This window comes from Crocodylus porosus, unplaced genomic scaffold (genome assembly GCF_001723895.1).
Source record: "Crocodylus porosus isolate Cpor-Errol unplaced genomic scaffold, CroPor_comp1, whole genome shotgun sequence".
Lineage (NCBI taxonomy): Eukaryota > Metazoa > Chordata > Crocodylia > Crocodylidae > Crocodylus > Crocodylus porosus.
Window position 1 is genome coordinate 21,210,348 of NW_017728948.1, and position 27,156 is coordinate 21,237,503.

A 27,156-nucleotide genomic window follows, 5' to 3' on the forward strand; every position below is an offset into this window, starting at 1 on the left:
CATTGAACACCTTCAAGAGCAAATTGGATGCTTATCTTGCTGGGATCCTATGACCCCAGCTGACTTCCTGCCCTTTGGGCAGGGGTCTGGACTCGATGATCTCCCGAGGTCCCTTCCAGCCCCAATGTCTATGAAATCTATGATACACTTTTTGAGGTATGTATGCACAGTCCTAGCATAATGAGGCCTTAATTCAAATATGCAATAAAGGACCACATATGAAGCCTTCCCCTGCATCCCCTACCCTTGCTTGCACCTGATGCCTGGCTCCTCACTCCCTGGTTCCCCTGTGCTGCCTTCCCTCCCTGCCCACTCCCCTTTATCTTCTACTGTAGCTCTGCTCTGGATCAAGGCAGTCAGCAGCAGTGGCAGCCCAGCCCGACCACAGAGAAGCATTTTCAAACTCAGACAAAATGGAAAAAAGTTAAATAAGTGAGAAGCAGCTAGCCTTAAAACTAGGGAAAACTATGTTCAATTCCTACATCCATTACATATTTCATTAGTCACTTAGTTTTCTCCATCTGTGAAAATGGGAATAGGAAAGTAGTACTGTGCCACAAAAATAACGCAAGGAAAAACTGAAGGAGGACTCAGATGCTACAGGGATGTAATCAGTATTTCAAATCAGAACCATACTGCAAAATTCATTAAAAAGGAATTTAATTATATCCAAGTCTTTACCAATATTATGGTACCAGACTAGACTGTAAAGAAGCTAGCCCAGATTTTGCTCATTTATGAAATGTCAAAATGTCAAGACAAAAGAACCCAGCAGACTTCTGTAGCCTTTAACTATATGCAGTTATCAACTGGATAGGTAAATGATATCAAAAAGGCAATCTTTCCCACCTGAATTATAGTTCTACCCCATCGGGGTACAGCTATTTTGGAAAAAGTATGGAGACTTCAGATCCCAGCTTCAGAACGGTAACCCTTATGGATTTTTATCTTTTTGGCATCCATGATGCCATACAACGTGCAATTAGAATGTAGAAAAATGCCCAGAGCCTGTATGATTTAATGTGGGAAGACTGCCATCTTGATGGGATTTGTCACCACCCACTATAGGAGGACTAAAAACCATATGCACTTTTGCCATTAAGCTTAGCACAGGATTTTAGCCACCAGAAAAACAACAAGAGAGATTGTAAACTTGTTTTGATCACTGAAGTGATAAAGGCAAGAATAAAAGGTAATTGAGATGTGAAAGAGGCAGCAGACAGATCTCTCAAATGTGCCCTAATCCAAAAAGTTTAGGTTCAAATCTCTTAGTCTAATTATTCAAAGAAGATAAGAATGTCTCCAAGGGCTAGAACAAGAAAACAACCAAGGCATAAGTACGAAATATAGATCTTCAACACTGGTTCAAGAGCAACCTAACCCTAGAAATAACTAGTTTGTCAATACCTACAAGTTAAAACATCCAAGTGGCATGGCCTCAATTCAGAACAAATGTTTATTTTACCCCCTTTCTTATTTTTATCTATTTCACCTTTGTTTCTTGAAATTAGTTTTTTTACAGTCCAATACAAGATTGTTCTCATCCCCTGAATATTGTATGAAAAACAGGTTCTGGAAAAATTGAGCGTGAAGCACCCTACATTGGACAGGATATATAACAATCTGCACTGAGGAAGATTAGAAATTCTAATCCTTTCCCAATTGTAGAAGTTGTTCCTAAAACCAACAAAAGATACACACACTAAGGTTCCACAGAGTTTAAATATATTATTAACGTAATCAGGCCAAACATTTGGAGGTTGGACCTTGATAAAACAGGTTAATTTGAACATGCCCCTTCTGACAGATCTACAATGTTGTACATCCTTCCTTTGGGAAAGAAATCCTTTAAAATAGCCATATCTAACAAATATAGCATGTGTGTGTATACATACACACACAAATACATATACATGCTCTCTCTCTCCATATATATACACATATACACACACACACACACACACACACACAGTATAGTGTGTTCAGTTTATATGCAAGTTTAAAAATGCATAATTTACTAAACTGCATAACACATCTGTCCTGTTTTTTTTACCTTCTGCTAATGTCATAACAAACCTTAGTTACCCGCACATTGGTTAGGTGTATGAACCACACGGGTATTTAGAACTCTTTGTCTCCACTATCTACTTTGTAACGTAACTGTGCTATGCTTAACCAGTGAAACTGAGCAGGACTCAACCCATCCATTTCTGAGCTTCTAAAGCAGCTATGAAATCCTGTACCTCATAAAGAAGCAAAAGGCACTCAGGGAAATAAGGCAAGCCTTAATGATGCATGAAAAGCATAGAGCAGACTGTTTTTATAGTTAATAAGCACAGTTTATATTGAGTTCTGGTAGATGTGTACGTAGCCTTTTCTCAGGCTATGTCCTTAAAAAGTTTACTAGTGTACTAGTTCTGCCTGTGGAAGAATGCAGAGTTTTTGGCAGTTTCATCACGAATACTCCTAATTTCTGCCTTTTGGAGATATCGTAGGCTAAGACTTTCAAACTGTTATCTCGTATCATTTAAATATCCAGAAAAACAAAGCAAAACAGGGTCACCCGTTTGCTGTAATAACAGTGTAAGTACAGTAACTCATGATGGATAGAAATCTTTCTTTTACGTACTCAAATGTCAGTTTTTTATCTGTGTAGCTGGGCATTTTTTGTGTGTGCCCGGCCCTGTGGATGTGCACATGGCTAAGCATAGAATTGAATTGAACAATTCATATGCCGAGGCATGAATGAGTACACTCAAGTGTAAGTCCAGGATAAAGTGCATTGGGGTTTGGGTGGGGGCCGCAGTCCTTTCATAGTTTAGCCTCAATAGCTGAATAGTTAGAGCACCTGTTTAGGAAGCCCAGCGTGGATTTGAATCTGAATCTTTCTGCTTTCAAAACAATACTCTACCTACCTTGTGATAGGTCAGGTATTATCCACTTTTCGCTACAGCCCTTGTCTTGGAGCTGTCACTCCCCCTTACATTAACTAGTTATTAGGTAAAACAGAGGGAGACCATTGCAGTGCAGAAGTTTCCATACTGCTAAGAACAAAAGTCCAGGATAGACTACAAGACCTCCTACCTTCTAGAGTAGCAGCCATTTCACTGAGGCCACAGACAGGTGTTCATTACTAGAGGGAAGGTCTCTGAAATTCTTAAAATGATAAGGTAACAGCATGGGAGTGGAAATGTAAATATGTTCTAGGCCCCTGGCTGGAGAGCTACACAGGCAAAATCTCCAGACAGGGGTCACAAGAGCCTCAACCTTGGAGGTCACAATGATTAAAAAAAAAAAAAAAAGGGGGGGGTGGGATCCCAAAGACACTTGATAGTGTTGACCGATTATGATGAATACGCTTCCTGTTTACAGATATATAACTCTTGCACATGGTAGTTATTCATCTATGCATGACAGTTGCAGATCTGGCGCAAGATACTTGTACGTTATAGGAAGCTGATGTAAAATCAGTACGTTGATACTGGCTGGCTGAAATACATTTTACATGACAGAGAAATCTAACATGGATGCTTTTCTCCAAAAAGTTTGCTTTGAGCTCTAGCAGTAAACTAGTAATAAGGATGGGAACAAGAAATGAAAGGAGTCCAAAGCACTAAAGCAGAAATTTGATGAACCCTGTCTTGTTGATTTTGTCTGTGTCATTTTGGGGTTGCAAAAAATTTCCTGTTTAACTAAGATCATGTTAAGGAAAAGGCTGGGAAGCCCCGCACTTGAGGGATGTTCCTTAGGCTACTCCACCCTTAGGGGAGCCTATTAATTGACAGTCAGTTCTCTTCACTGCCTAGGAAAAGGGTAGGTTATCAACAGGTAGCCCCATGGCTTTTACACCACTGTATGTGCCACCCTGGACAACACGTGGCATTTAAAGACCACATGGCCAGAAAACAGCAGGGAGAGCCTACCCAGTCCCAGTTCTCAGCCCTGTCAGCTTTCAAACTGCTCTGCAGGGAAAATTCCCTCCACCAGCTGACTGGCAGGAAAGGGAGAAACTGACTGGCAGGAAGGGTGGGAATATTTTCTGCAGTCTCTCCAAAGCTGTGACAGCTCAGTCTTGGGTAGGCTAGCAGGGAGCAAGCACTCTCTCTCCATCCTCTTGTTTCAGCTACCTGTTATTCAGCATTTTCTCACCTGGACAATTTAGCTATAAAACCCCCTCTACTTGATAAGGCTACCAAGTGACCATAGCCCACTCAAACATGAAGTCTAGTTTACAATCTCATCTTCCTCCTCCAGGAACGAGGCACATACCATCTGAGCCTTCTAAACATGGGGTGTTTTTGCTGCTTAAAGCTGCTGGAGTTTGGATGCATCACTTCTGCTGACAGAGACTGTCTGCATAATTCTGGCAATATAAAGCCTACCTAAAGCTGAACCTACACATTGCTGGCTGGTTTCCTGGAAAACATCCTGTTTCACTTTCCTATATCAGGAGACAGCAAGAAACTTTAGAACAGCAGAGCTGTCTATTCCTTTACATTTTGAGAAATGGTTTCTATTTTCCATCTCGTCTCATAATTAAGCAGGAGCAGAAGTCTGAGGACTCACTGAACTCCATACTGGTAAACTGTCCTTGCATATCTAAACTAGACATAGCTGTTCTCATTAAGGCATTTCCATTTCACTGTTTTAGATCATATTACATCTTCAAAATGCAGTCCAGTCTGTTGTAGATGAGCATATAGTGACTGCATAGTTACCTCAAGCTCTTCAAACAAATCAAATCTGGATTCACCCTGTAAGAACAAACATAGCTCCACACTGCAAATCAGAAGGAGAACTCTGTGTGGCTATACCGTGTATTGTAAACTGGAACAGCTCTCAAGATGTTTGCAGAATTATAAATGTCTTGAAAAGAACGTATTTTAATATGACCTTGAAGTTGTAAGCCTGCCAAAAAGCATCAATAACAAATGCAATCAAGTTAGTGTTTTGGTATTTTTTCAAAGTCAAAGCCAAGGTCAAACGCAACAGGGCACTAGACAGATACAATCAGTGTAAACACTTGCCTATATATGACTGAAATGCATGGATTAACCATAGCCTTCTTGGTTATAAAAAATACAATTAAGAGAAAGTACTTGAGTCAAAGAATCACAGTGCAATCCCCTCCACAGAAGCAGAATTCAGTATTGCTACGCCATCGCAGCTATACGTCTATCCAAACTCTTCTAGAACACCTCTAAACTAGAGGTAGCTGTTCTCAATAACATAAGTTATTTGGCTTGGCCCCTGCAGAATCAACAGCCCTTGAAGCCCTGGGACCCCACAGCCCAGCACTGCTCACAGTATATGTGTGTACTCTACATAGGATCCATGTGCTAATTACCCCCCCACTCATGACTGGAACTGGGTATTCTTGTCACAAGTCCTGGGACCCTCCAAACATGTATACACAGATCAGGCACAGGGCTGCCTGGCTTGGCTCCACCCCGTAAGGCCACACTACCCACGAGACAGGCTGAGGGAGGGAGGGACAGAGCCTCTCAGCCACACAGAAGTTCGGTGATGTTTGCCAGACATTTAAGGCTTGCAAAGAAACAGGAATCACTGGAAGTGGAAAAGCAAAGCATCAGTCAGCTGTGGGGGTGAAGTAGTAGTAAAAGTATATCTGATGTAGTGGTTCACCATGACTTTTAAAAGAGTTGGTGCTAAGGGGGATTAAGCACAATGAGCACTATCTCTTATTCAAATGGACTGCATAAACCTAGCCTTATGGTAGCATTTTTGGTATCAAGGGAGGGAGCTGGAGTTTGCTTCAGCCTCTTGGAGTACTGGTCTGATATTGTAGTACCATCTAGTGCTTGTTCCCTCCTGGGGAGCAAACTGCCTGGTTGTTTCTTGTTTGTTTTAAGGGTCATACTCACACATACCCCCGCCAAGGTTCCCATCAGTGTGCCTACCCCATATGGGCCATGTGTTCTATGGGCATGCCCTGAATGGCCTGAGTCCAAGCTTTAGAGCTGGTTTCTATAATTGAGCACATGCTGCTTCTAGCAGCTGGTTAATGATAGCTAATGTATTTAATTGGGGGGGGGAGATTGTTTGCTGATATGCAAATATAAGAGTGTTTTTTTCCTATGCCGATTGCTTTGCTGCAGTTTAAATCCACTGCCTCATGTCCTACTCTCTACAGCAAGGAAAACTAATGTGTCTCCATCTTTGTGGCAGCCTTTCAAATATTTCAAAACTACTATCATGTTCTTTCTTAAGCTCCTTTTCCCTAAACTAAATAGCTTTTCCTTATGCAGCTTGCTTGCCAACGTCTTTGTCATCTTCAATGCTTGCCTTTGGACCCTCTCCAGTGTCTCTACATCCTTCTTAAAATGCGGTGCCCAAAACTGGACACAGTAATTTAGTCAAGGCCTAAGTAGTACCAAATAGAACAGTACTATCATATCCTTTGCCTTTTATACAATGCTTCCATTTATGCAAATCAAAACTGCATTTGCTTTTCTTTCCCTCCCCCCCACCCCCAAACAGCACTGCACTGTTGACTCGTGCTAAATTTGTGATCCACTACAGCCCTCTGATCCTTCTCCGAAGTGCTATTCCCTAGCCAATTATCCCCCACTGTATGTGTATTTGGCTCTTTTTCTTTCCGTTAGCACCTTACATCTGCTATTAATTTTTTTCTATAGACCAGTTGGTGGTCAAGATCTCTGAATTTTATTCCTTTCCTAAAAAGCATTTGTGTTGTCTGCAAGTCTGATCAGTATACTCTCTCACCTGCATCCAGTTCAGTAAGGAAATGGTTAAAATACCACTGGACCCAGTTAATAAAACTGTTGAAACAGCACTGTATTATTTATGTAGCTAAGCACATTAGCTACAGCTTATAACACACATGATATACTCAGTGATTTACTAAATCTCAAAACCTGAGTGTGAATAATTTTTTTTTAATTATAAAAACTTCACATATGTTTTTTTTTCTTTTACTGGGGCATGTAGCAGTGAATCAATTCTATAGATGCCAAACCTAAAAATGAAGCTGTGAAGCCATCTTGAGAACACCCGCCTCTTCAAGTGCTGCTATCAAGGATCAACAGCTCTGAGGAGCAGCAACATAGCATATGCTCAGGACAGCTTCACCACCTCCTTTTTAGGTTTGGCACACACAGAGCAAGAGCCAGTGCACAACAGTATATTTGCTGGTGGTGGTCTTAGGAGCATCATGGAAGCAATACATACATGCCCTATGTGGTTTTGAACGTTAAAGCTATGGAAATTCTGACCTAGTCATGTGCTAGATGCAGGCCCCAGAAAGGGAAGCCTTTTAACTCTTCTCTAAAAAAGGAGCTCAGAAACATGACATTGGGAAATTTCCATCAGCAGCTGGACTAACGTTTCTTCAGAACCCCTCATTTCCCAAGTACTAAGTAGTGGCAATCAGAAAGGAAAATTCCTTATCCAGAACACATCTGCTTCTCGTGGCTGGATTACTGGACAAGGAAAAAGAAAGAAACAGAAATGAAAGGGGAAGGGGCAGGCACGGAAGTCAAATCTTGATGTTTCTCCCCACCCTGGTAAGTGGGAAATTTAATGATTTAGGAGAGGATGCCAGTATTTCTATTAAGAAAAAAGCATATGGAAAGTAGGGTGACTACACGGGCTAAAGGCCCGAGTCATATAATCCAGGCATAAGGCAGGGTGGATTTAGGGTGGATCTGCATCTTTGTAGACTAACCACTATTAAAGATGTAATGCATAAGCTTTCATCAGCAGAGGACTTCAACAGATGATGTGTAGCAATTGGAGGAAGCAGAGCTACTATACAGAAAACTGATGAGAATACAAAGGGTAGGGAAGGGGGGAAGAAAAAAGGAGGGAGCACTGCTGAGAGAGGCAAGGTGGGTAGAAGAAAAAAAACAAACAAACCAGTAAACCCACTGAGGGACACCGGGTTTATAAAAGCTAATCCAGCGAATGGAGCAAGAATCCAGTCTCATTTTAGACCAAATTTAACACAATCCAGTCTGTGGATGATTTTGTGTTTTATTACTTTCCATACAAGTTTGTTTTTAAAGTTTTGTTGTCTAAGAACAGACACTCTTGAGGTCAACGATGGATTGTCCAGGGAGGTTACAGTGTACTGCGACAGGCTTGTCTGCTTTTCTGGTACTGATATCACATCAGTGTTTGTTAATTCTTACATTGGACAGGTTGCATTGTCTTTCTAATGTAGAGAATAGAGGGGCATTGTAAGCACATGATGGCATATATGATGTTAACATGATTATAACATGCAGCTAAATGAACCCTACATGTTATAATCCATGTTACTTGGTTGAGTGATGATGCAGTCTGTGTTGGTGTAGGAGCACAGCTGCCTGACAACCAAATTCAATGTCACTGCAACCTCAACCAAGTGGCAGCCAGTTCTGAGGAAAAAGCGTCTTGCTTTCAAAGCAGAAAAGAGAGTGGAGGAAGGAAAAGGAGAGGAATCACATTATGCATCTTCCTGTTCCCCACAGAAAGACCTGCAGATAGATTTGTGACTCAAGGATTGCACTCAAGTCACCTCAAGACCTATTAGCGAGCCATGGTAGGGATCATCCTCAAATTGAGGGATTGCCAGCACTAACACCAACTACAATGGGAGCATAGCTGGCATCTGAATTGAGAGCAAGGTTTGGTGCCTTTGTGAGAATAGGAGTTAGGTAGTCTGATGCTGGAAAGACATTACTGGAGGTTGGGGTGGCTGCCTGTAAGCCAGGCCCGGTTTGTGTACCTGTCCCTCTCCCCTACCACCATCCCCCCCATGGATACCTTGATATCATCATCTTTTTCAAGGAGGGGCTGGAGGTCATTAATGATGTGCCTTGAGGTGTTCAAGCTGAGGGCTCTACATGACAACCAGAGGGATTCTGTTGTCCTTGCCTTAGGGTTGATATTGCAGCAGGAGTGAGGTCTGAGTCTGGCTCTATCGATTTGAGTGGCTACAGTTTTAGGACTGTATTATTAATTGTAGGAATTCCTGCTCCAGATCTTTCAGGCAGATTCCCAAAGGGTTACTGCAGTTTACAGTAGTATGTTGTGAGAGTAGTAGAAGCGTGCTGTGAAAACACGTGGGACTGATCTGGCCTGGGGACAGGTGAGTGAAGCGTGCTGCCAATTTTAGTCCTCAAAGTATGCCCCGACTATCAAAAATTTGGGAAGCACTGCTTTAAGGCGTGCATCCCAAGAACAGATATGGTTGTAACACAGACCTTGGCTGTAGATAATTGAGATAGGGGTGAGAGCTACTTGCAGAAAAGTAGATATAGCAGTCAGCTGGTCTCCAATACGACATGGTGGTGGTATGGCCATTACCAACTTTCACCATGGTGTCCAAGAAATGAATTTATCAACTCTGCTTCCAAAAGTCCCTTCACAGCATGCAATGAAGTAAGCATTCTGCTTACAAAAGTTTATGCTATATCTCTCCGATTTAGTTAGTTTATAAAGGGGAAAATCTACCCTGCCTTCTGCCTGGTTTAAGACTAACAAGGCGAATTACCTGTCATATAATCCTATTTATGAAGCTCCATTTTAAATGGAGTTGCATTGCTTTCCCTCCCCCATTACTCTTCTTGGCAGGCAGTTCCAGAACTTCACTCCTCTGACCGTTATGTATCTTTCCATTTTCAGCCTAAATTTACTAACATTTTAGTGCCTCTTTGCACATGGCTTAGCACAAAATAAGCAAGAACCCTCATGGCTTCTTTGTGGCGGCCTGGTAAGGGCCCAGGAAAATAGGAAGAAAAAAAGAAAGCAGCAAAAATCCTGAAAAAAGTAAGTGGAAAGGCATTATGTGACTTCTGGGCAAGAGGAAAAACACTACCACAGGTGGACTATGGGAAGCGGAAACAGCAGCAACTCATTTGAAGGAGATGAATTAAAAACTGAATGAGTGGAGAAGAGGCTAAATGAAGAAATAAGAAAGAAAGTACAAATAAAGAAAAAAAAATGTGGACAGCTGGGTTTAAATGTAATGGAGTAAACATAAATACATACATACGGAAATAGGAAGGGATTAATTGAAGGGTTAGTACTTATGAGTATTTTAAATGTATGCTATCCTCTTACAGTACCACAGCAAGGAAAACTGAAAGCACGTTAGTGGTGCTTATTGTTGAAATAGTATAGGACATATTTACTTCACCACAATAACTCCAAGTCAGTCAGAGAAGCCATGGCTTCTTATATGGATCACCCAAGTAAGCATTTTGTAGAAACAATGCATATTAAAATTATGTTCTCCATAGTCTGATGGTGATTACTAGGTGTAATTCTTAGCAACTCTTCCATGTAATCTTTAATAAATTAAACCCTTTTAAATGCTTAAAAACAATACAATAAGGTAACATTAGACATTTTCAATATTTGTTTCTATTATTTTTTAAAGATTTTATTCAGGAAACAGGTTATTTTTTTCTAGAGTTAGTATTCCAAACACACTTTTTTCTATGAAGTACTGAACATAAAACATACTTAATGAGCTAAAATGAATGGGACCAAAACATTCCTGTTCAGTTTGGCAAAGAGAGGTATTTTACTCAAAATGTGAAACCTGTATTTAAATCCTTGCCTTAACATTCATCATCACCTGTTACTGTTGATATTTAAAGGACTGATTTGGGATACTTAATGTTTCTGTTTTAAAATACATTCATTTTAAGATTAATAAACAAAAATTTTCAGACAAATCAAAAAGGGACTCAATTTTCTTAACCTGTCAATATAAATTTTTTCAAATGGCAGACTTATTTATGTAACCCAACCCTGTCATAACTGTTACCAGATTATTAAACACTACTGTTGATGCATTAAATGTAATCCATTTAATTGGAGTACCACACTACTGAAGTTGATGCTGCTCAGATAGTTGACTGACCATCACTAGCTGCAAATCCAGCATCTTACCTCTTCAAGCTCTCCTGAAGAAACAGGATTATCCTCATATGCAGGGAATTGGCAACCTGCTTTACAACTGCAAAAACTATTAGTTTCTTCTTGTGGCTCCACTATCCTGCAGTTTACTTCAGAGTTTTCCATATCCCTCAAATCTAGCGATTCTTTCACACTGCATTCCAAACACGGATTTTGGTTTCCTACAGGCAACATTCCAGCTGATTCTTCCTGTGAATCCAGTGATGTTTGTGCACTCTTCTCCATTCCAGACTTCTTTAATCTAGGAAGGAATTTTCCAGATTCAAGCTCTGATTTTCCATAGTAATGCCCCTCCTTTTCTGCATCTTCTTCCAGTGGTTTTAAATCTGCTTGTGGATCTTCAAATGCATCCACTTGAGAAGGGACAGGAATATTTCCCTCATCTTTTTCTGATTCAAATTCCGACTCACTTCCACCACCTGGAGAAAGTTCAGATGCAGAAATTGGGCGAAAGTGAGTCCTTGGAGAAATCCGTATAGCCCTGTACTGTGTCCTGTCAACACCACATATCCTGGGATGAAAAACTTCACTGTCTGAATCAGAGCACAAAATAGATTTGGGTTTAAAACTTGGGCTGAAAGATGCAATTCCTTCCGGTTCAAATGAACACTCCACATGAAGAACTTGTGAAAATGGATTGTTGAGGTCAAAGGAAGAGAATGAATATTCAAGCCCTGGTTCTTCAACTTGAAAGTTACCACAAGCTCCCAGCAAGTCTTCATGGAAAATGAAAGAAAACCCTTTATTTAATCCATTATCTCCACTCTTTGATTGTTCATTCTGTTCAAATGATACAAATGGCCTCCACAGTTGCCTGTGACCAGGTGCAAAGCTGTTTCCTGGGGTCATGAAGACATCTGTACCAGCTATTGTCACTACATCAGAAGCTGCACACTGTAATAAGCTTCCTTTTGTGTGACTGGGTGGCACTACTGCCCATTCTCCATCGCTGTTAAATGTTTTGAGCTCCCCATAGACACCACCAAGTATAAATGAGTTTTCTTTATCCTGATTTACATCCCAGGGTTTTGACGGTGTAGTATAATCACCACCATCTACTTTTGATAGATCATTTGAAACAAAGGCTCTCTTCTCCAAGTTCTCTTTTTGACCTTCCCAAAGATGATACTCTGATCTCTGCACTGCCTTATTAGGCTCCTGGAGGGTTTCAACTTTTGCTTCAGTATCCAAACAGCAGCAGTAGTTATTTACATCAGTTGAAAACATTTCATCCTCTATTCCTTCTATTTCTACCATTGCTGCAGAATTTCTGTCTGTTATATTTGTCCAAATGTCTTTAATAACCCCTGAGCTGTAGCCATCTCCATGTGGGCTGCTTTCACTACACACTTGTGTAGTTTCATAGTCTTTACCTTCTGCTTTTTCTTCCAGCTGAATACCACAGACAGATTCTAGTTTAGATTTTTTTTTGAAAACCAAAGTGGGCATTTCTCCTAATGTTCTAGCCTGCTGCTGGCAGGTTTCTTCTTGCAAAAACTCTAGAATTTCTTCATCTACGTAATTTGAAGACACTCTAGGAACTACATAATTAATATCTTCTGCATTAAATTGTGTGGATTCTTCAAATGGAATATTTATAGTCTCATTGTCTGAACGTGTTTCTTCCGAGTGTGACCATGGACTACAGGTTCTTGTTGAAATATTGGAACAGTGTTCATTTTCATCAAAGGCACTATTTTTGGTCCATATTAGCAATCTAGACTGTGTTTTTCCAAGCATATTAGCACTGCTACTAGAATCTGCATTTTCGTTTCCCAAGTTGAGTGTTTCAAAAGAAAATGGTAAAACAGAATTACTGCATTGCACTTCAAACACTGAAAAACAAGAGTTTACACCAGACCCTTCATTAATATCTGAAAAGAGCTCTTGATTGCCAGCAAGCATGTGTGAATTAAGCATTGTGCTGTCTAAGATAGGGGAGAGTCTAATAGGAGAATCTCCTCCAAAACTTTCCCCATCTGCATCACCAGAGCTAGATGAACAGCACTCCCAAAATTGAGCTAAATTACTAAGGTCTTGCAAGAACCACCCTTCAGCACCAACAGAGCTGGTTGAATCTGTCCATATTGCACTTTCCCCTTGCAACTCCATTCCATCTAACACTATGCAACATTCTGCCTCAAAATCAGTTTTCTCTTTACTTTTTTGTCGAATCATATTCAAAATCCGACTTTCCCCTTGCATCATATCTGAGGCACCAGGATCCAACATGGATTGATCAATATCCACTTCATAGAAGTGTGTTAGTTCTGACAGATGAACATCATCCAAATATTTGTCGTCCTCTGCTTGAGAACATATTGAGGTCCCAGTGAGTTCAATATCCTCATTTAGAACTGCAGGCATTTCTACAAAGTGACCATCAATGAAAGTACCTGCTGCGAGGTATGTTTTATGAATATTATTGTTGCTAATACAAAGACCATGCACTGATTCAGACAATTCTTCTACGGCCTCTGATGTTATATCACATGCATCTTGTCTGTTGCGGTACGTAGTCTCAAGCTTGCTTTTTCTGCTCAGAGGAACAAAATATTCTGTAATCGGCTCAGTATACCACAAAGGTTCTTCTTTATATTCCTTTTCATTTCTGCTGTTTAAATACAAATCTTTTCCATCATTACCACCAGCTTCTTTCCTTCCAATTTCTTTTAATGGTCTTTTACCCCTTTTGTACAGCTGTTTGATGGACCCACTGCTACTGCTGCTGCTGCTTCCACTATGGATTTTTCTGTCAACCTTTTCACCAGTCTTCACTGAAAGTCTGCTTTGCCCATTACGCCCCTTTTTATTTCGAACCTCCCTTGTTTTATGTCTTACTTTAATACATTTCATTGATGCCTTGTATTCACCTTGATTCCCACTTGAACTTGAGCCTGCTTCACTGGAACCAGAAGACCAAGAGCGAGGACGTATCTTTCCCTCAGACTTGTGTCGAACTTGCTTTTTATATAAAGCAGGCTTATCTTCAACAGTGCCATTACTAAACTTGTTCTCCTTCTCATTTTTATTTTTTTTTTGCTGGGTTCTTTCATGTGCAGCGGCAGATGCTTTGTTACTTCTCTCTTTAGTTACTTCACTTTCGCTATTGCAGTCCTTCGGAGAGGATGTATCAGTGCTAGTTGGTGGAACAGTGGATGAAGATGAGGAGCTAGAGTAAGAACAAACTTTGGATTTATTCCATACGGTCATAATTTCTTGCAGGCAAACTGGCTTTTCAGAAAGAGGAGGAAATGCTTCATAATACCTGTAAAGAAAAAGGTGACATTTAAATTCAGTTCACATTTACTTTTTTAAAACCCAAAATATATACCAGTCATTGTTCATTCTGTTCAAATGCAAATGGAAAAGAAAGGGGGTGGGGAAAAGAACTTAAAAATACACATAAAATGATATCTAGATGTAGACTATATAATGGGTCCACACCTGAAATGTACTGAATACACTTAACTCCCTATGAAGCCATCACTGATTGAGGATACTCAAAAGTATGAAGATTCATTCATCCCCAAAGTTATCTGGAAACATAACATTTTACTAAGGACTTTTAAGTTACCTACATGGAATTTAGGATTCCCTTACTGAAATGGCACTGGTGAATGTTCTCAAGAACACTGACAAATTCTGAAATCCTACACTTCCTACACTTCTAGAAGTACTTTTTGATCGCTCTTTTTTTTTATTTTTAACAAATGCAAATTATGACATATGCAGAAATCAAAATGCATGCCAGTGGGTGAGAGCTTTAAAAAATAGTCTCCAGACTCCCAACCTTTGACAACATATCTAAAGCAAAAGGGCGCCTATACATGTGCAGTGAGGCTGCTCCGAAGTGCTGTAATCACCGTATGTCAGAACAGACTCGATTAATTGAGTCAGCTGGAGCATAGTTCTAATTGTGCTCCAGCAGACTTCAGAGTCTCATGTACTAGCATCCCCGTGCTGAAAAATGCTGGCAGGGGCATTTTAACTAAAGCTTGTTTGAGTTAACTTATTGTGATCAATTGTAGAATCATAAAATCCAAAAAGAGTCTTTAAAGCCATTGCAATGAAGGCACATTGTTCAATCCCCCGTGATGTTTTCTCCTATATTCAAAGTGGCCTACCATTAACAAAAGCCACAGTATTTTGAGGGATGTTTAAGTAACTATGTACAGGATAACAAACCCTCTTCTTTAAACCTAATGAATTTAAAAGAAAATAATTAAATGGGCACAGCTACCTCAGCATTGTCTATGCTAGCTAAATATTTATTTGGAAAGTTCTCCAGCACATAAGGCTGAAATAAAATCATAAAAAACAGGGCTGGAAAGTCCCTCAGGAAGTCATCTAGTCCATCTGCCTGTTCAAGACAGTATCATCGCTGTTGGAAAACAACCGAGATAAATGTTTGTCTAACTGACTCTAAAGTAAGTTGCTTTCTTTTGAATTTAGAAGGTACAAATGTTGCTGCTCTACATATACATATTGAAATAAATGTATTTTGGTGATCACCCATTCAACTATAGTCAAAACTCTATGAGATCCAGCAACTGAGATAATTAGCAGTGAATTATGTTGATTTGCCTGTTACCGGAGTCTATTTTCCAGATGTTGAGAAGCATTTGTCCAACCAAAATTAAGAATCATGGTGTACGTTAAATGTTATTTTCCCCACTTCATGCACAATAGTGTGATCAATTTTATCTTATATCTTGAAAAGATGAATTGTAAACCTAATGACACTCCTGTCAAACTTTTTTTTACCTGTTACAATTTAACTGAAAAGCTGCTTATGCTCACTGCAATTGAAAGATCAGATAAAAATCATATTTCCATTTCCAGTGAAGTCAAATTCAAACCCCCCAATTTCATAATGAGGTGCTTAGTATACCTGATTGTGAACACCTTGTTTAGTTGATTGCATGGTTTCTTTTTTTTGTTATGGAAGATAAAATTACCGTAGAATATGGACATAAAACATGTTTACTCTGGAATAATTTACCCTGGATTCTATTTCAGAGTAAATGTGCTACAAGGTGGCAGTGACATAGCTAGCCAGCTCATTCAAGCTCCATGCCTGAAGTAAAATTATCACAATGCCAGGCCACTTGGAAGCAGGACAGCCAGTCTGCATTGAACAAATGGCCATCCCAGAGTGAAACTGATAGTGATAGTAGACATATAACAGATTCACTAGAATTTTTACACTGGAGAGTAGCATTTCTTTCTGAATAACTGCCGTACATCATGTGTCTGCTCTACTTATCCAGAGTAACAGAATACTCCAGAGTAATGCTTCACAAAAGCACCCATAAGAGACAAGGAACTGTAATTCCACAAATTTGGCTTGAGGACAAAAAGACTGGCATTGAATATGCAGTCAGTTCAGCACTTTAATTGGCCTAGTTGATGTTGTCCCCTTACCAGAAACTAAAAAAAAAAAAAGCATATTAAATACAATAATATGGCTTCAAATTAAATTCGGAAGTGTCAAGAAATATCAGTCTTGATTCCCATAACAAAAAATGAAGTTGGCCTCCCAATGCAAATATTTAATAGACAAAATACTGTATGCAAAATGGAACATATTTCATGACACTTAAATGAACACTACAATAATTGTAATGTTGCATTCTTTTAAACCATCATATTTAATAAGGCATTAAAAAAACCACACACACACACACATACATTTCCACTTGATCCTTTGCTGTAGGAGATAAATCAGCCTCAGGAGACAAAGAGCCCTCTAACTTTTTGTGAATCTTCTCGTCTGTACAAAATAAAATCCCAGAAAGCTTTATAGTGGAATTCAGAAAGTTATAATACATATTAACAGTACTAAAAAACCCAGAGGATTTATACTTTAAGGTATTACAGTAATATGGAGCAACTTTTTAACTTAGTGCAACAAACTTAAAGTCTGTGACCCTTCTTTAATGTTACATACATCAAGAAGTTTTCTACATCTAATTAATCTCTTCACCATAGATAATTGAATACTAGCTTCAGACTAAACTCTAACTATGCCCTTTTCTTATAAAACTTTTTACTGTACTTAGTTAAGTTTCTTGTTGAGGCCCTAAACCTCTCAAAAAATGTACACAAGCGATTAGACTTTAATTATGCCCATTTATTCAAGACAGAATTGCTGTAAGTTTTGATAGCTAATCCCTTACGTATTTCAGTGGGGAAATTAAGCTTCACAGAAGTTGGAATAATTTTTTGGATTGCGTGAGGAAAAAAACAGAGGGAGGGGATTTCAGTTGTGATGGCTGAGTATAGCAAAGGTTACTGAACCTGTAAAAATGTAAATAAATAATCTATAAAAAACATTACTTTTTATTCTTGCCAAAATTAATCTTTTTATTTGATTAACACTTCTAAGTCAGCTAGAGGAGTTCATTGCAAAGCATTCTGTAAAAGTTAAAGGAATGCTTCCTTTTTAATTAAGGATTAATTCTGGATTCATTTCTTCTGCGTGTTTTTTTTTGGTTTTTTTTTTACTTGAAGGTACATAAAAATCATGCTTGAAACAGTTAAACTCTTTGTTTCAGTTCTGAAAAACATACTCAAAGAAGTTGAGGTCAAATTAGTTAATATAAATCAGTGATCCTAATCTGGGGAAAACCACACTCCATTCCCTACTCCATTCCTGGTACCCACTCTTTCCCCAGGCTGGGATCTCCAGGAGTGGAGCAGAGGGAGCTCTAGGGCAAAGTTCCCAGCCCCCTCCCCAAGTCAGGCAGTGCCTAGTTTGGAAAAGAGGCAGGGACTAACAGCTGCTCCAAGGATGGAAGAAGTAGGGCAAAGCACCCTTCTAGGTCCCCAAAATGAGGACCCTGGCGTGGGGAGCGGGTAGGAAGCAGACAGCAGCTGCTCCTCTGCTTTGCTCCCAGTTTCAGAAGGGCAGGAACTGGGCTTGGAAAGGCTCTCACTCAGCTTGCTTCCCAACACTCCCAGCTTTTATACTGCCAGGCAATGGGAAGCAAAGCTCCCACCTCTTCCCAAAACCAGGAACTACAGGGAGTAGTGTTTGCTGCTCGTTTCCTTCCAGACCAGTCTGGCAGGGGAAAGGAACTGAACGGCAAAGTCCCCAACCCACTTCTCATTCTGGGGGCTCCAGCTCAAGAAGCAGACAGGCGGCTTACAGCACTACCATCGCTCATCTAATAGTGCCCCTGGTTTGCTTCTCACCAGAGTCCCCAGAATGTGAGAAGCCAGCATGGGAGCGGCTGGCAGCGGCTCCTCCCCTCCCCTCCCCGGCTGCGGAGAGGCAAGAACAGTTGCTCCCTGTGCATACTCCAGACTGGGGTGACTCCTAGCTCCTGGGAGGAGCCAAGCTGGGAGAAAAAGTACAAATGTTTATTTTCTTGGTAAAAACTCCCCCAAGATGATCTTTTTGCTTGTTGGAGTTCGGACCAGAAATTTTTGTACACTTTTATTTATTTATTTTTACCAGGAGACTAATGATTCTCCAAGTAGGACTGTACATGGCCACTATGGAATGTAAAAGTAAAGCAATATAAAACTGGCCCATACGTGTGCATTTGTTGCATAGCTGTTGAACTTTAAAGCACTTCATTCTTACTAGAAAATTTCTAGAGAAAAAAGCAATTTTATTCCTTCCTGTAATCCTTCTGGTACCAGTTTCATCCCCAGTGAGACTTCATATAGACTTCAAATCATAAATCTCAACCCAACTGAAGTGGGTTTTCACAGTATAATTGTTTGGCTTCAATTTGAATTTAGTGACTGATTCTTAAGACACTGCCAATGATACACAGAATAGAACAGAATACAGCACACATTTTTGGAGTGCAGTGCAACAGGACTAAATATTCACTAAGGCATACACATATGATTGAATACATATACAAATGAATAGCTGTTCAAGAAGTCCCCTATAGCTATTTTCAGGTAAACTAATGTACATGTATAAAAAGTGTTAATTTTATTTTCAAAATGCATGCCCTACTTAAAAGAGACCACAGTAATATAATCAAACCATCTACATCAGAAAACCCTGAAGGTATACATTTTACAAACAATTTCTTCAAAATGTTCAGTATAATTCTCACCTTGCTTACTCTGAATATCTTTCAGTCTGGAGCAAAGCTCCTCCACTAAAGTTTCAATTCCAGAGCTCTGCATAACAAAAACACAAAACTCAAGTTACTAAGAAGAGATTTAACTTTTATAATGATTTCCTAAATTAACAATGTATTAAGCACATCTAGTCAGTCATGAATTTACTATTTTTTTAAATGTACAAGTACCCTTGTAAAATGAAACAAGTAAATTCAGGGAAAATAGTTTTTTCTGATTGCAAAGGTCACAGTGCACAACTTACTGTAGTATATTTGACAGTTTACCAATGATATGTTATATATACACTCCATATGTGACACTGTTGAGTAGAATTATCACAGTAATGGACTAATTAATAGATCACTGGGATTTATCACTTGAAGAAGCTGAGCCTGATCTTCTACTGCACCTAAAATATTTGTTAGAAAGTGACAATTGTCCAACAGAAGAAAAAGCAATAAAACGACAGTAGAAATTAAAAGACTGAAGAGTGGAAGTGATCTTTCTTTAAAATTCTTACCTTAATTCAAGCCCTATGCTATTACTCTTATAATTTAAAGCGTCTGTACTATGGTTAAAGCACCTCCTTCACCCTGTCTTTTCTTGTTCTTGTATACTCCATCCATTTTTCCTTATAAGTTAAAACAGTAGTATAGCATATTTCCATCAAGCATCTACTCAGACAACATGCTTTCGTGTACCAATGGGGAAAGAAATGTGAGAATCAAAATTTGTTCTGGACACAACCCCACAGTGTGAAATGGTTTTGCTTTGAGATGAGCGAACACAAAAGCATACACAGAAAAATATATTTGATAAAAATATATTATCATTTTGAAGCCAAAAATTTAAATTTAGGGATGACATGTTGCAATTAATACATTCAGAGGCAGAAGGTTGGAACTGTGATAAAAGCAACCTATAGGGGGCTGTAAGAAACTGTAGGATTAGGCTCTTCACATCACCTTACTTACAGCTTCTTCCAAGCCCCTCTTCCAAGCCCCTCTAGCTTGCTTTTCCTATTACAACTAAAACCTCCTTCCCCCACAAAATTTGAAATTGCTGTGATTTATACAATACAGCCTCCTAAAGCTACCAAAGATCTCTTCATTGGACTAAAAAAATCTTTCTAAACATCTGTGTATGCATTAAATAGAAAGAAATAAATTTTACTCCAAAGATACTATAAAACAAACAGGGAAATGAGTGATGAAAAGCGAATGCAAAAAGTTCCATACTTGCCTGTATCTCAGTGATGTTATAGTACATTTCTTTTTAAAAGTTTGTATGTACACACACACACACACACGTCAATTGCATGAGGAATGAACATGGCACGGGAATAGATGATGGTAGCAACACACAATAAAATCTTATGAGGGAGGAAGGGAAAGGACCAACATATAAAATAAAGAGTTTTTCCATTCTGAGACAGTAATACTAATTCAGTGTACATTTTTAAATTTGTCATTTATTACTTGTAGTTAAATGACAAAGCAGTTTTCTAATCTTAGCTACATTACTGAATTGTTTGAATGTGCTAAATGAACATTCACCTAACTTGAGATGACTTAGCAATATTGAACATTAGAACATGTCTCCTGCATTAACATGAAACACTATTAAAAAAACCCTGAGTAGGATGCTAAATATGGACAGCATGTCCTAGTTGCCTTCAGTTTAAACATGTACGATCTACAAATTATTTCTTTGGGAGAGAGAAGTGGGGCTAGAAAAGGAAGAGAAGGAGCTGGTCTTTTCACTGTTTTCAAGAATGACTAAATGAACAACTGGCTCTGGGGCACACACAAATCTACGTAAATTAAAATGACTGCACTAACCTAGACACAATTGCACATAAGAAACAGATAATATGCTCACCATTATGTTGAAGGAGCGAAAAGTTTTGGAATCAAACACTTCATTTCCTCCTGCATCACGAAACTAATACTTGAGTCAGCTGACATACTGCATGCTGTCCTGCACAGCAATCCTATGTAGCTAGCACTAGGTTTAAAAAAAAAATAAGCCCACTGTGCAGAATGTCAAGCCTCTAGAGATCACTTATTTAACAACTTATTGCAGTATGTCAGACAGGCTACTGCTTAATGTAATTATGCCTCAAACAGGCTAAAATGCACGCTAATATTCTTTTGCTGATCACGTGATTTAACAGGCCATATTAAACATGTGATTTTGGCATTTCGTTAGCACCTTTCATCATTACACCCTAACCTCCAAAGCGCATGTAACATTAAACACACATTACAAATTGTGTCTCTGAAGTTGTTTTTCTTAATTTTAAAATTTAACACAAACAACATAAATAAAGAAAACCTTTAAAAGTATGTCAATGTGAAAACACAGAACCTAAAAGCAACAGCATTTGCAGCAGCATCACTGGAAATGTAAGGCTTTCAATAATCTCACTAAAATTAATGAGATTTACTTCAGCTTTCAATTTTCTGTTTTCTTCTCCTTCCATAGAATGAAAGTACAGTATCTTGCACACATTTTTGTTAATTCTGCATTTAGTTTTGTGCAATCCCAAACCAAGCACTAAATTTTTCTCCTGTTCTAATGCTACACAGGATCCCTTTATCGCCCCTCCTCCCACCCCAATTTTACTCCCCACTTTCCTTATTTCTACACTGCTCTACCAAAGGATCTACTTTTTGGCACTACAGCCACTGGTTCAAGGCTAGACTAGATCACGTAAGGCTGGGTGTCATATTACTAGCAAGAGGGAAATGATGCCAAGATAAATTAAGCCTCTGAAGTTACCCAAAGTGGAAAAATAAGCAATCATTCTGAGTACTTGTTAGATAGAGTTCAGTGACTTTTATCCTACCAACCTACCTCTTGCTTATTAAAAAATCCAGAGCCAATAAATAACTATTTCACATAATCATAGACAGAAAACAATTAAAGGCTACAATAGGCAAAAGTAGACATCTCTGAGTTTGGCTCCAAATTCTCATGTTACTCTTACTCTTCACTCACACTCTTCCTTTCCGATATTCCACTGTGATATGCCCTTTTTAGCAGCTTACACAAAAAGGGCAAATCTGGTGCAAGTTTTGTGCAGTTTTTAGTTTATAGAAATATATAGCATCTGCACTGTAAAAAAATTAGTAATGTGCACACATATGCTGTATCAGTGAAACATTCCAAGGTGCTCCATTCCCTTTAGATAAATGTAGCAGGCTTCAGACCCTCATTTCTTAAGTATGTATTCTGCTGCTCAATAGAGAGAAAAAATGATAAAAGCACCATTTGAAAGAGAAAGAGACTGAAAATTAATTGGAGACGAAAGTTAAAATTTGATTATTTAAAAAATAAAGACCATAACTGTTGTTCTTTTTAAATAGGTGTTTATAAATTTAAAATATTGATTTATGAAGACACAAGCAACAATTACGGATGCCAAGTTCCAGCCTATTAAATAGTAAATTGTCAGTGTTACAATGGGAGGCAGCAGAGATTATGCTAGATGTCTGCAGAGCTTTATTTAGTCAGCGGTTGCAAGAGACTGGGTCCCATGAAGTAGCTGAAGATTTAACTCCAGGTTAAGTATACCAACAAGAGTAGATTTACTAAGGTTTACTAAGGTAGAGTAATTACCATCCGGCAGTTTAGTGTTTTTCCCTTGAATTCTGGTGCCACATCAGGATTTTTTCAGTTTCTACCTTAAGGAACTTAAGGTATCATGGGTCAGGACAGACAGCTCTTTGTTCCCTCCTCTTTGCTATTTAATCCTTGTCTATGTTCTCCAAATGGTATGATTTGTCTGTAGGATTGGGCTTTTCTATTAATAGGACAATTCAATAAAATGGATACTAACTGAGAATTGTACAATGAGCTATGCATTATTCAAAAGATAAACACTTGTAAAAGTTATTTAAATTAAATTTTGCATTTGTGTGCGTGTGTGTGTAACAGATTTTCGTTTAGCTAGTTACAACTTTCTCTTCCAGGAGAAGCAAGAAAGTCTTTCTGTCCTGCCCTGAACTGTGTTCTTGCCACTTCTTTGTCTTAATTAAAGGAGGACCAAATCTTTTTGAAATTTGTGATGCACTATTAGTGCTTAGTTTCATAGTGCTTAGGGTTGGAAGGGACCTAAACTGATCATCAGGTCCAACCCCCTGCCCCAGCCAGGAATGAATGTCCGGGTCATAACACCAAAGCCAAATATCTGTCCAGCCTCCTCGTGAAAACCCCCAAGGTAGAAGAGAGTACCACCTGCCTTGGGAGTCCATTCCAGAGCCTGGCAGCCCTATTATGGCACTCCATTTTATTTTAACTGTTGATGATAATGGTTTTAAAAGCTACTCTGGTATTCCTATGGATTAATGACAGTATTTACTTTTAAGATGTACACTGAAGTAATCCCTCATCTTTGTTTTCAGAGTCTGTCACTTCAAACAACCCTGAAGTTAAGACAAAGTAAAAATTCTCAGTTTCACTTTGTGACCATGCAAGGGACATTCCAAACAAGAATGGTCTGTTAACTGCAGCACACCAGATTGCTTTTCTTGGCATGTGGCCTGTCACCAAGTGTAGGATTAAGCAGCTGTTGTGTATGTATCAGCTGTTAAGCCACGTGAACTGATTCAGGCACAAAATGTGATTCACCACAACTGTATATTCATTGCTATACTCCCTCTGTCAAATGTAGACAGTTTGCTAGATAAAGAATCCACAATCTCTATTTCTTAAATTCTGATGTTTCCTACAGAATACAACTTAAACTAATACTATAATATACCACTATATATACTCACAGTTTTCAGCACTTAACTGCATTGCAAAATATTCTTATAGGGTTTGAATAAAGTCAATGCACAGGTTAGGATATATTTGTCTGAGCTGACCTGAAAGTTTGTTTTCTTCAAACAGATCCTTACAATCAGGGTATCAAACATATTTGGCCTGGCAAACTAAATGAAGATCACCGGGCTGGCCTGCAGGCTGGACTGGGACCAACCACCTGTGCATCACCCTTGGCACCAGGTCCAGCCTGTCCACTGCATGTAGCACGCACCAGCCCTGGGGCTTGCTGTACCTGCAGCACCATGGGACTGGTAAGGAGTACGTTCTGCCTGAAGCACACGGGCTGAACCCAGCACTATAGCCAGTACAGAGGGTCAGTTTGGGATGCTGCGTGCTGCCCACACCCCAGACCAGCAGTGCCACATGTAGGTCTGACTCCAGCCCACAGGCAGTGAGCACCAGGGCTGCATGCACAACAAGCTCTAAGGCCAGTGCATGATGCAGGCAGTGTGGGTGTGCACGGGTAGATGGACTATGTATGCTGAACACTGCATAGGGGGCTAGCATAAGGCACATGCTGCATGGGGTACCCTGTTGGAATGGCCCTGTGCACTTGGTTCCAGCATGTCCTGAGCCAGACTGGCTCCAGAGCCAACATGCAGGGCTGGTCTGGCAGGACACCACATGCAGTACGCACCTTGGACTGACTGTGTGCAGGGTCCACAGCACTGTGTCCAGCCCTGTGTGCAGGGCTGGGGCCAGGACCCCTGCATGGGGTTAGTCCAGTGACTCACAAGCCCTACATCTGACCAACCTCCCTCCCTACTGGTAACCAAGAAAAGCCCAACCTCATATACCAACTGTAGAAATTAAGTCAACTCTATTTTCTTCAACTACAGGTTGTGTTAAATATACTCTGAAAATCCCACTGTGGATTTTTCCCTCAGCTAGTCAGGTAAGCAATTTATACCTAAGAATTCAATTAACAACTAATTCATTCCTTGGGTGTCAACTGCTTTCTTTGGGCAGGCTACTTGAATAATTTGTTTCCAGTCACAGAAAGGAGGTTTTTAGATGAATGATATTTTTCATTTTCTCCGACATGATATAGTCCACAAAACTGAGAAAAGAAATTTTCAAATCGGGGTACCTCCAGGGTACAAAGCAGGATCTTCTTTTAAATAGGGACATTGAAAATGAGCTATCTATTAAAGGGAGGAGAGATCTTTTGTCAAAAAGAATGGAAGGCACTGCACTAAGCCATAGACAAGCAGCAACTCCTACGATGGTGTCGACACGGAGTGCTGCCAGGGCCCCTGCCCTGGGGGCGCAGCCTACCCGGGCTTGTCTGAGGCCTCCACCCAGACAGTGCCCATGGGGGGCTGGTGTCCCGCCGCACCCTGGCCTGCGAGGGTTGCCCAGCAAGGCCTGGGGGGGCAGGGATTGGGGACCCCCACACCTGTCCTGCAGGCACCTGCCTTAGGGTACTGGAGGTGCAGGTGAGGGAGCTCCAAGAGGAGGTTAGCAGGCCGAGGGGAATCACGGAGACAGGAAGAAATTGACAGCTATTTCCTTTCCCTGCAGGGTCACACACCCAAGGAAGAAGCACTCTGGGAGGTGCCCTCCACTGCAGAGTAGCAGACAGTCACCTCCAGAACCAGGGCTGCTCATAACACAGCAGTACCAGTTCCTCCAGTCCAAGTGGAGAACAGGTACAAGGTCCTGGCAACTCTGGAGGAGAAGGAAGGAGAGGAGGCAACCGGAGAGGAGGCAACTCCATGCTCTCCATGTTCTGAGCAGGCCGAAGGAGCTAAGCAGGCCAGGAGGAAAAAGTGTTGAGTGATCGTCATAGGTGACTCCATCCTGAGAGGTACAGAGGGCCCCATCTGTTGCCAGGACCCTCCGACACGCAAGGCCTAGTGCCTACCTGGAGCAAAGATTCAGGATGTGAAGGGGATGATCCAGGCCGTGATCCAGCCCACCGATTACTACCCCATGGTCCTAATCCATGTGGGTACTAATGATGTGGCCAGAAGAAGCCCTGATCACCTGATGGCGGACTACCACGCTGTGGGGGGGGGTGCTGAAGGAGATAGGTGCACAGGTGGTTTTCTTTTCTGTCCTACCAGTGAACGGACATGGAAAACAGCATGCAATGTGCATCACGGAGACCAACTGGTGGCTTCGGGAATGGTGTCTCAAGGCAGGCTTTGGCTTCCTCGACAATGACCGGCACATCACAACAAGAGACATGCTCGGATGGGATAGGCTCCACCTTTTTCCCCCAAAGGTGGGCATGTGTTTTCTTCTAGGTTGGCGGATCTCCTCCGGTGGGCTTTAAACTAGGCTCGTTGGGGGAAGGGGAAGACGAGGGCAGAGGAAGCATTGGACTGCCAAACCAAGCAACACCCACAAGTACAGCCCAGCCTAGGCTGACGAGCAGAACATATACCCAGGTAAGCAACAAGGGCTGGGGTAATGCTGAAAGTAGGGGGCCAGTGCACACATCCACAGGAGGCCTCAAATGCCTCTACACAAGTGCTTGTAGTATGGGAAACAAGCAAGAGGAATTTACGCTCCTGCTAGCCGACACCAACTCAGACATAGCGGGGATCACTGAAACATGGTGGAACCCAACGCATGACTGGGCAGTGAATATCAAGGGTTATAGGCTGGACAGGAGGGATAGGACAGGGAGGAAAGGTGGGAGCATGACACTCTACATTAAGGAGGAATACACATCCTCGTCAATTAGCACAGAGTCAGAGGAGGGGCACACGGAAGCGCTCTGGGTTAGAATACAAGGCAGTCGTGGGGAAAGAGACTTAACGATAGGGGTCTACTACAGACCACCCAACCAAGGGGAAGAGCTAGACCAGGAATTCTCAAGTCAGCTCGTGGAAGTAGTTAGGTCAAAGGATATGGTCATCATGGGGGACCTGAACTTTCCAGACATCTGCTGGGAAGAGCAGCCAGCCAGGTCTGACTGCACATGTAGGTTCCTAGTCAGAATGCCAGGCCTCCATCTAACCCAGGAGGTGCACAGCCCCACCAGGGGAGACACCTTGTTGGACCTGGTGCTGGCCACAGGTGACGAACTGGTGAGGGGGCTGCGGGTGCTCGACCACCTGGGCGACAGTGATCATCGCCTGCTGGAACTCACCGTCCAGCGCAAGGTAGGAAAGGCCTACAGCAAGGCAGCAGCCCTAGATTTCAGGAGGGCGGACTTCAATGAGCTAAGGAGAATAGTCAGGGAAGCACTGAGGTCCCGGAGGGGAGGGGAGGGGAGCCAGGTGTCCAAGGAGAGTGGTCGCTCCTTAAGGAGAGGATCCTCCA

The 27,156-nt window shown here is 40.8% G+C and overlaps 1 protein-coding gene across 4 annotated transcripts in view; it reads right to left on the reverse strand.

The window, feature by feature from the left end:
- KIAA0232 (KIAA0232 ortholog) overlaps positions 1-27,156 on the reverse strand; it is an 85,354-nt gene that overhangs the window by 20,194 nt on the left and 38,004 nt on the right. For 2 of the 4 annotated variants that reach the window (XM_019552967.1, XM_019552966.1), the window contains exons 3-5: positions 19,038-19,104; positions 16,648-16,729; positions 10,927-14,221 (exon numbers count right to left, since the gene is read on the reverse strand). In XM_019552967.1, coding sequence (XP_019408512.1) covers positions 10,927-14,221; positions 16,648-16,729; positions 19,038-19,104 — 3,444 coding nt within the window. Of the gene's footprint in view, positions 1-10,926; positions 14,222-16,647; positions 16,730-19,037; positions 19,105-20,928; positions 21,055-27,156 lie in introns of those variants that run through there. The other 2 variants (XM_019552968.1, XM_019552969.1) reach the window with 2 other exon arrangements.